General features: G+C 44.6%; 1 protein-coding gene across 4 annotated transcripts in view; it reads right to left on the bottom strand.

Moving 5' to 3' along the window:
• Window positions 1-4,282: 4,282 nt before the first annotated feature.
• CD82 (CD82 molecule) overlaps window positions 4,283-10,451 on the bottom strand; it is a 39,638-nt gene continuing 33,469 nt past the window's right edge. For all 4 annotated transcript variants that reach the window (XM_027704448.1, XM_027704439.1, XM_027704463.1 and 1 more), the window contains exons 6-9: window positions 9,579-9,686; window positions 7,331-7,522; window positions 6,969-7,052; window positions 4,283-6,452 (exon numbers count right to left, since the gene is read on the bottom strand). In XM_027704448.1, coding sequence (XP_027560249.1) covers window positions 6,375-6,452; window positions 6,969-7,052; window positions 7,331-7,522; window positions 9,579-9,686 — 462 coding nt within the window. In that variant the 3' untranslated portion in view covers window positions 4,283-6,374. The remainder of the gene's footprint in view (window positions 6,453-6,968; window positions 7,053-7,330; window positions 7,523-9,578; window positions 9,687-10,451) is intronic.

Below are 10,451 nucleotides of genomic sequence, written 5' to 3'. Positions count from 1 at the left end.
ATAAATAAAACACACTTTGTTTTATAGGAACCTACACCCTCTAGAGAAAAACTGTTTTGGCAAAAGAATTGCCAACCAGTGCTAACCAGAGCTAATTACAACATCGTATTAAAAGAACAACTTCTTTTCAAATACTTAAGAGCTTCATGATACAACCTCTGCCAAAGATCTGCACTGTACTGGGTTATAGTTCCAGGCTGTCTGCAGACATCACCGCCTGAGTTATACTATTCTGACATCATTGTGCAAGTTCAGTGCACAAAGCACATGTCTGTACTATAACATGGTCTTGACAGGACCTCACATTTCCACTCTAGTAAACCCTAAATAGTTTCCAGAAGAGCTATGTAGAAAATACCCGGGAAGCATGCTGGGTAAGCCATTCAGATGATCACATGCTCTGGGACTCTTGCTGTCTCTGAAGAATTTCCATATGTCCAGTCTGTAATTCTAAGGAGGGCAAAAAAATAAAAAGGGAAAAGTTAGTCTGATGCACAGTCCTCTGACCTCCTGCACTGTCACAACTGTTGTTTTATTAGAGTTGGTTACCTGATGCTGGCAGTCAGATTCAGGAAGAACTGCAGACCAAGAACTTCCAGGAAAATTGCTTGGACATGAAGAAACAACATGGAGAAGACTTAAGGTTATGAACAGCAGGTAATGCTGGCAAGAGACACACAATGGACAAAGTGGTGACATAGTAAGGATCTGGGGCCCTGCAGGAGGCCTAGATCTGATGTAGGTCTGGAGCAGCAGCATGATGACATCAGTGTGGTGTAAAACCAATAGTTCCTAAGCTGGTGAACACTCACAGAACAAAGAGTGATATCAAGATAATCCCTGAGCTGCTGCCATTGCTCAAAGAAACATTGTGAAGGAATGGGAGTTACTAACATCTGGAGCCCATAGGAGGGGAGGAAAATGCTCTCTAGTTTCTTAAAGATAGGGCATGTTTTAGTTACAGAAGTAGGTTTCCATACTTTCTGCGTAACTCTGGATTGTTGTGGACAGAGGAGTCACTTCACGATGCCATTTGTCAGTGAGAGAGTTATAGGAAAGAAGATACCAGAGAGAAATTTAATTCAAGTGTGTGCAAATACCATCCTAGGGGCCTAAAGCAGGATTTAACCTCTCACATTCCATACCTCTTAGAGCATCCACATACTACTTGGTGCTTCATCCTCCTCTTAAACCCCTATTTTAAACAGAGGTAATATTTTTGCCTGGAGAACTTTTCTCTGTGTACAGAGCAACCAATATTCCCCTAATCCCACCCCACAAAAGCCAAACAGCACGCACACCTTAGCCAATTGTAATATTAGGAGCTTAGCAGGGAGAACCCCAAAAATTCATATCTGGGAGAAGGAAGAATGTATGGCTGGAGTTATACAATCCACTTAGGAGAAGGTAATTTGCCATGTTTGGCAGAAGGGATTCTTGCCACGAGGCAAAAAATTGCATGCACTCTGCCAGCCACACTTGCTAGAAATTGTTTATAATGGCTAAAGCACACTTAGTAGCTTTACTAGCAACATTTTACTAATAGCTTTGGTTCACTATTTGCATATTTTTTGCTAAGGGCCTTTTGCCATCTTGCAAACGTTTGAAGACTTCCATGCTAGTAGATTTTTACATTGACAAGTTTTTAGTGTCAACCTGGTCTAATATATCTTTCAGAAATCCTGGCTGCTAACTAAGATTTATTTGTAATAAAAGGCCACAGCTAGAGCAGAGTCTCGGCTAATGGAATAGAGCCAGATCATGAATAATTGAGGGTATGTTCTCCATTTATGGCATTGAGTGGCAGCATTTGTGGGAATCCCAGGGTCCTCAGGCTTTTCAGCAGTGAGCTCCTGTGGCTGCCTGTTCCTTGCCTTCCCCAACCAAGTCATGCAGTCTGACACCACCACTTGCAGCCTGTCCTTCAGCAGCCAGAAATCAGACATTTCTGAAGTCTAGCAAATTCCGCCTAATTCCAGAGCAAAGCTGGCAGAGACTAGCCACATCAACACACATGGGACAATTAGAGGGAAAAGAACAGTTGCCACATGTTACATTTGAGCATGAGCTATGCAGAAACCACAAAAGAAAACAAGATGCATTGTGACCTATAGACTTGCCCATAGCCACTCTAACTAATGCAATTTCTCTTCCCTTTCCAAAAGAAAAAACACCTAACAGAAAGAATTATAGCAGCTTCTGCGTGCTTCATGATCACAAAGAATGAGGAATGTCACCAGTTCATTACTAGGAGCTCTGCTTCAGGCCACATGGCAGTCACAACTCTACTCTTGCAATATTAATTATTGGCCTGGGACACCCATATAGCAGCTTATTGGCTACACACAAAATGCTTCCATGTGCTGAGCTTCTGCAGAGGCTGGCCTGTGGGCTTTGCTAGACAAACACTGCAGCTCCCAAGAAGTCTGAGTGCTAGTCTGATTCCTAGTTCCAGCAGCAAACCTTTACCTCTGGAGAGGAGCTGGGAGCCTGGCCCAAGGAGCAGCAGCAGATTTTTTCCCCTCTCTGAAGATCTGAGGACTTTCTTCCTGGAATCTTTTTTAGATCAAGTTTATAAGCATTAAATGCCCTCTCCTTCCCCACAGACTGATTGCACAAAGGAACTGAGGATGGAGCAAAAAAGGAAAAAATAGGGACAAGGAAAGAAGCAGTAGAAGCTACTCATGCTTAACTTCCAGAGCTACATACAGCAGAAACACAAGAAGGAAACATAACTCTCACAGTAGTGAAAGACATGCAACAAAATATCCAACAGTGTGCCCCAAGGAATGGAAGGGAAAACTACGCCTAAAAATGCCAAGCATGTAGCACAAATCTTTTATGAAGGGAATAAATTTGTAATTACAAGTTATTTTAGCTACCCTGCTGCCAGGAGCAGAAGGAAGCCATCGGTGTCATCCTCTCATTCCCCAGGGACCCGCCTGAACTTAGTTTTCTTGGTGGAACACCCCCCTCCAGTGGTCAAAGGCAAGTGGTTTCCACAGAGCTCGGGCAGTTTGGAACCCAAGGTGCAGACAAGCAACAGACCAGTCCTCACTTTCCCTCCTCTCTCCTTCCAGCTCCACATCAGGTTGAATGGAAACCAGCAGCGCCCTTCTACACCTAGAAGTCATCTGGTCAGGGCTGGCCATGAAATGTAGCCCTCTAAATGGTGGGGCCCGGGGAAAGCATTGCCACCTGATTAAAGCAGAGTGCTCTGGGAAACCAATCAGAAAGAGAGGAGACTCTGTATTACCAAGATCCAAGCTCTCCCCAAGCACAGCCTCGGAAAGCTGAAAGGAACAAGTTGTACTCACAATAAGACAGATCACTGCACCCTTCTGTGGGTCCAGGATCTTGCTCTGCACTCATCTGGTCAGGGTTACTGAAGTCTTGACTTAGACCCAGTTGCCACCAGTGTTTGCTGATAGCACCCCAGTACTTTCTTCTCTGCAAACTTCATTCTGTTTCTTCAAACATGTATGAAGACTTAGTTCATTATTTGCTAAAGCAACAGCTGTAGACTTCATTAGCACACTACCACAGGTTCCTCTAAACCATTTTAAATGGCCAAAATACCAACATGGCACAGGTTCTGAAAGAATTTTGAGATCCAGCTCATATCTACTTCTCAACTGCCGAGCTGAGAAAAGCAAGAAGATTTATACATCTGCCCTATCTACTTCTCAAGAGCTTTTCACTCAAGCCCATTGTGTGGTGACATAACCTACAAAAATTGCTTTCTTCCTCCTCATAGTGGTAGGGTAGGGGCTGAGGAATCTTTTTTTAAAATAGCAGCCTGGTGGCAGAAGCCTACTGAAGGTGAGTAGGAAAAAATTATAAAGATATTCTAGCAAGAGCTGTATGCACTGTGGGCATAGCAGCAAGCTTGCATTTTGTCAGAATTAGTCCCCAAGGCTTATGAACTCATACTGTGCAGACTGTACAGATTTGAAGCGACATCTTCAAACAGAGAGATCACTTAGCTTAGGACATAGCAGGTAATTTAAAGGAACTACCACTCAATCAGATCATCCTAATTCAAACATACTTCATAAAGCAAGGCAGAGTACAGCCCAGAAAATTGTCACCTCCCTCTGCTGGGCAGTATCTTCACAGTCCACACTGATCTCACACATGGGTCTCAGACCAGCTTTTGGACAAGCCCCTTTGCTACCTTGAACAAACAAGATGTCAGTGATTTGCACGTAAAGCAGAAGGGGATGGAGATGAAGCAAGGGGAAAACACTGCAATGCACAAGTCATAGACAGAGATATATAATTTTTTAGCAAAGTCTTTATTACAGAAATATTCACCCTCTAGACTTTTATATCTGTACATGCATTTCTTCCAGTAGGAAGATTTTGCTAAAAACAGACAAAAACAAAAAAGGAAATCCAGAATGGGCTTGGTAATTTTTAACTTGCTGTTTGGTATTGGCATCTGTAACTGAACAAGAAACTTACAAATAAGAACATATTAGAGAATAGAGTGTGTTCCAAAAGCTAGCAAGCTTTACTGCTAAAAGGCGCCTTCTGCTATAGCAAAGATCAGCTCAAAGGATCTGTGCAGGAAGGGGCTGATATCTCAGAATTGCAAAGCCTTATCCGACCTCCATAAAAACCAGTTGCCCAGTCATAGCTACTCTCTCCCCAGTCACTACTGTGTCCAGAGAGGACAGAGCAGGGACCCACTGCTGGGGACCTGATCCCCTGCACAAGCCTTTCTCCCCAGAAGGAAAACTGAGTAGGTAGTGAAACCACCCCCGGAACTGCTACTAGGGTTATGACTACCAACCCCCCCCGACAGGAGATGGTCCAGGGACCACCTCTGTAAGGCAAAGGCTCTCTCACCAAGTACCTCATAACAGGTCTCAGGCAAGGACCACCCACTTCGCTCTCATACAGCTTCCTGCTATCAGGGTGATTGTACCATGTACAACAGCAGGAAACCTGTTGTGCGCAAGACACCTCTAAGACTGAAGATTTGCACCCAGCTCTCTTATGTAGGAAGATGGGGCAGTGTTTCACACACATCTCCTACTTTCTTTCAGTCTGCACCACTCCTTGCTGCTGGCCACTGGCTGAATAGAGTGAACAGCCCAGCCATTTAACACAGAAACCACCCAGCCTGCATGACTGCAGAACCTGCTACTTATCTGCTGCAGTGCTGGCACTTGAGACAGAACTCAGGATGTAGCCATGGCTCCAGACCACAGTGGAGTTAGAAAAATGGACAACTGAAATAAAAGCAACTTATTCTCGCATCCAAACTACAGAACCTACACTGGGCACTGGTAGCAGTGGACTTTCCAATATACAGCATCAGCAATCCAGTCAGATTCCTCCATATTCATATCTAAAAACCACAGCTAACAAATTTTAGGTTCATATAGGGGCAGGGGAAGAATCAAAATTAATCGTAACCTCTACAGAGTTGGCAACCCAAGAATACAACCAGCAGAGACAGCCTGGGGCTGAGTCCACACTACGCAGCAGTCTCTGAAGTACCTCCAACTGACAGGAGCCAGCGAAGGGGAGCTAGGAGGAGAGGAAAAGGTAAAGAGGCAAATGGGAGAAACATCTAAGTATCAAACCCAAAACCCAAGGGATCCATTCCAGAGGTAGCTGAGCACCGCCACCACAATCAGCCAGGTCACACTAGGAATTAAAAGGTAGGCTTGGCTCCCTCCCAGTGGCTTCTCATCATGCTCAAAGGGAAGAACTCCACTGAAGGCAAGGCATAGCTGACTCCAGAAGCAGAAGCAGCAAGTATGACGGTAGCACTCTATTTCAGATGAGAGCCTAGTCTGAAGATGCACAGTAGGAGCCAAATAAGGTTAACTGCAAGGGAGGAGAAAGCCTATAAAGCATGACTAGTTACCACCACAAGTCAGTGAAGCAAGTGAAGCTACCAAAGCACTGGAATCTCAACTGAATTCCTGGCTCATGGAACTAAGAGATGGGACTTCTGGGGGGAGGTGAAAAGATGTGCAGGAGAAGAGCGAGGGAGAGAGAAGTTATTGTATGTTAGGCCCAGTGGGTTGTAGAATGATGATATGAGTAGTATTGTTTATCATGGAGCAGGCAGCAAAAGCATTGTCCCCTCAGGTTAATCAGCGTCTCACGTGATATGAGACAGTTCAAGTTCTGCTTCTTGAAGTAGAAATAATCCAGAGGCAGGATGCAGGTGGCCCAATGGCCCTATTGCCAGAAGATCAGGCTGTGTTGCAGGTCTAACAGTTCTTAGCAGAGTGGTATCAGAAATGGGATGTCACAGGAATAATGGTCAACGGTTGGACAGTCTGGGTATGAGGCAGGAATGTTCTGTTTGCTCCTTTCTCTGTGGTGCCGTAGCTCTGGAGTCAGCCAACTCAAGACTTGGGCACTTTGGTGTAGTCTTCGCTGTGTATGTTCTTGCAAAGCGAAATGGACAGAATCATCCCCAGCAGCTGGAATAAGTATGAAGAATGGGAACAAAATCAGCAACCAGACAGATAATAGGGGGGCGAGAACAGGTGATACAGGGGAACAGAACACAGTGAATGTCTTTCAATGACACCACACAGGTGAACAGAATTGGTCCACACCACAAAGCAAATGCAGTAACTGGAATGGCAAAAAATTGGACTGCAGAAAGATGTGCCTTCCTCTGGAATCTATGTTATGGGCTTTTTAAGGCAACAAGTGGGATTTCACTAACAGGATGCTGCTTGTCTCAGTCTTCCTGGTTATGCATACAGCGAATTGTCAAGAGTCAGACACATCAGAAGGAACCACAAGTAGACAGGGCTTTGTTCCATTTTCAATCCAATCAATGAAAGCAGCAGTTCAAAGGCCCAGGTAGACATAACCAAGAGCTAAAACTGCACCGCCATTAAAGGTGTCAATTACTTGAGAAAACAGCTTTGCCTTTTAAAGAATCCCCATGGTAAGAGAGTACAGGTTCACATCAGGAAGTGACTTACCTCTATAACAGCAACACCAGTGCAAACCCCAAGGATGACACCAAGGTTGTCCTTCAACCACTGCTCTACACCATCCATGCATCCCTATAGAAAAAATACGGTCACAAGGAAAAGAAGCATAAATCTAAATATCTCAAGACTGAAAATCCATAACACATCTCCTTTGCATGCAGGAATTACCTCTATTAGATGCTATACCAAGTTTCATGGTAGCTTTAGCAAAAAAGGGTGGGATTTCTGTCCCCCCTTCCCCCAAATTCCACAGGTACTTCAAGTATTAATGACGTGAAAGTAATTCCCAGAAGAACAAAGGTACGGCAACTTCAGTGGAAGCTTCACAGGGCCCAGATATATCCACTCACCTGCCCATGAACAGGCCAGTCAGTATAGGTTGCAGTGCCATTGACAGGGTCATCTAGACGACAGAAACCTCTTCCTTCCTCTAAGTCATCCGTTCTATTGGAGCAGGAGCAGGGATACTCAGTCATGCTTTTGTTGATAATAATCTCATTATCTTCCCAGTCTTTTGCTCCAGTCCAGCCACAGCAGGAGATCTAATAACCAGAGAGAGATCATCACAGTCTTACACTTTGCACTGGCAACATAACTGCACATGAAAATAAACAGGCAGAAGTACACAGGAACTCTCCATGTAACAGCAACAGTCAGGCCATACCATTTGCATGAATTAGCTGCATTAGACCACCACCCTGGTCACTTATGCATAGGGCTGTCCAGAAGACAGGGACATTATTTCCTACTAAAGAATCACTCTGCTAGCAAAACAAGAGTTAAAGGTTGACTTCTAGGAGACTAAATACTAGTAAACCTCATTTTATTTCCAGGTGACAATGCTAAATAAAGGTAAAAATGCAAATGGAGGTGTTGCTGGTGGGTCAGCTGGAGGAGGCCAGTTGTCCTGTGTGACACATTTGAGAGATTTTTTTCAGTCCCTCCACTTTTATCGTTGGCAGGTTGATTTGGTGAGGGAGAGGCAAGTCAGGCAAGAGATTCATATGTGGAAAATTCATCACGTGTATTCACAGACATGTCAAAAGCCTTACTACCTAGTCTTCCACTAGTGATGCCACTTGCATAGGTTTAAATGCTAATACTTGATTTTTCTTTGAGTAGCACACATTTTTCGATCAGATGTGAAACAGGAACTTCTCATTTTCTTGTTCCCAGTCACAAGGTACCGCTGATCTCAGCTGTGGCCCCAGGGACAGCAGCACCACCGCACGATGGCGTCACCACGCCGCCGAGCCCCAGCACATCACCGTGAGCTAACGCCTGCCTGGCTGCAGTGGGGACTGGCTGGAAAATGGGATGAGGAATATTTTCCATCCAAAGAAACATTTACATTTCTATACAGCCACTACGTAATAAAACTGTAGTTGCTGGAGGGGAAAGCACATCGGAAGTCCAGCAAGGACTAAGATCTTATCATTAGCATGGATCCCTGTGCCTGCATGGTGGCACACAGCAGAAAGGCTATAAATCTCGCGGTAGAAGGTTAGGGAAAATCTCCCTCTCCTCAGAAAGGAAAAGCAGTGTTTCTGCTATAACAGACACGAAGCAGAGATAGAAACAGCTGAACATCCACACCAGGACAAGTATTTGCATTCCCAACAAGGGTTGTGAAGATCCAGCCTCCAGAAGGAACTACCTCTAGCTCACAAGAGGTTTGGACTTGAACTTCAAGACTGGTCTATAGAATACCCACCCCCTTTCAAATGCTAACTTCAGTGTGCAAGGACTCCCAACACTCTACTTCTCCACCTCTACAAAACCCTCTTGTCTTCTTACATACAAAAAGGGCTCAAGCATGAGCCTCTCTCCACAGTAGACTCAGGCTTCTCTTGAGTTCACTAGCAAGGAGTTGCAACCACAGTGATAAAACATAAATAAATCATTCTCCAAGGAGGAGAAATACTGCAGGTCAACGTTTTGCAGAGCAAAGTACAGACAGAAGACAAATGCTATTACTTGTACTTACTACACATCAGTCCCATGCTGGGCATGTATTTAACCACAACAGCCAGCCAGCTCTCAAGGCTTGTGGTTTGGCAGTAAGCAGCTGTCATGACTCCAGTGTGCTTGAATACTCTCTAGCTGCTCAAGTGCTGACCCTGATGCTAAAACAGAAACCATGGGCAGTTGGATGGCTCCCAAGAATGCTGTCACTTGCAGAAGAACCATCACAATAAGCAAGCAACATGCACCAAGTAAGGCAGATGGTGCTGCTGACTTGCCTGGCAATAAGCTTGCTACAAATATCATATGCAAACTTGCTACAAAAGTCACATGCAAAGTGGTTTGCGCATGTTAGTATTCAGGAGGCCCAGCAAACAAGAACAGGCTGGATACATTAGGCCATGCAGCCAATACTAGCTAGTTTTAACAGCCAATATACAGAAATGGTTCAAGGTCTGACCTAGTAGTAGCAAGCAAGATCATTTTCTAGTCTGCAGGCACCAAACCTCACAGGCAACTTTGCAGATCAGCCAGATAAACATGCAATATCTGTTTCCCTGTCCTCAGCCTAGCTTTAAAGGCCATTGTCTGAACTGACAAGTCATCTAACTCTTGGTGTCCCCCATGACTCACCTGTATTTGCACATAGTCCCATACTTCTTGCAAGTTCTTCTTATCTTCATTCAAAGGGTTATAATTTTCAATCAGATCTTTAACTATGTGGGACAACTCTTCTTTCAGCTGTCAAGAAAAAAAGAGGCAGGAGAGTTAGATTAGTCAATTCCTTGTAGCCTTTTCTTTGGGACTTAGAATACATATATGAAGCTTCAGTCACTCTAAAAAGCTAACTTCAGTAAGTAATAAGGACAGCAGCTTTGCTGCTGCAGCAGCCAAAGCACCAGTACTTCCCAGCAAGTCCTTGCCCAGGCACAGGGAAGGGCTTCAAGCCTGATGAGCCGTAAGGAAACAGAACCGGGTATAGTTATCCTGCTAAGACGCAGACTGAACTGCCTGCCCCAGACAAGAGAGATGTGCAAGATAAGTGTAAGCTGAAGGACAGCACTGCCTTGAGGACTCACAAAAAATGTGTTCCTAACTGTGTACTGCCGGCAAAACTCTGGTCAAGAATCTCAGTCACTGCAGTTCATCTCTGCTCAGGGAAGGTATGAGTCACTCTCCTGCTCCTGTATGCAGCTGGGTTTACTGACAGTTGGTGGAAATTCGCCTTTTTCACAAGGCCTTGAACTGCCTCTCCTCAGACTCCTAGAACTTCTGTTTCTGTATTAAGACAGGAAGCATTACAACTATCTAAACTGCTAATTAACAGTCTTATCACAAAGCTCAGGTGTATCAAATCATCCCTTCAACCCCATTCCTTATCCAGAGACATTTACAACACCTTTCAGTTTGATAAGAGGTGCAAGCTACACCTTGTAGACTCTTTCACCTTCTTCCTCCCACCTCCTTCTGAAGCTCTTCTTCACCAGCCTGTACATGATGACAGCT

This window comes from Neopelma chrysocephalum, unplaced genomic scaffold (assembly GCF_003984885.1).
Source record: "Neopelma chrysocephalum unplaced genomic scaffold, ASM398488v2 Primary Assembly neopelma1_24, whole genome shotgun sequence".
Taxonomy (NCBI): domain Eukaryota; kingdom Metazoa; phylum Chordata; class Aves; order Passeriformes; family Pipridae; genus Neopelma; species Neopelma chrysocephalum.
This window is presented reverse-complemented; position numbering and strand designations above follow the sequence as displayed.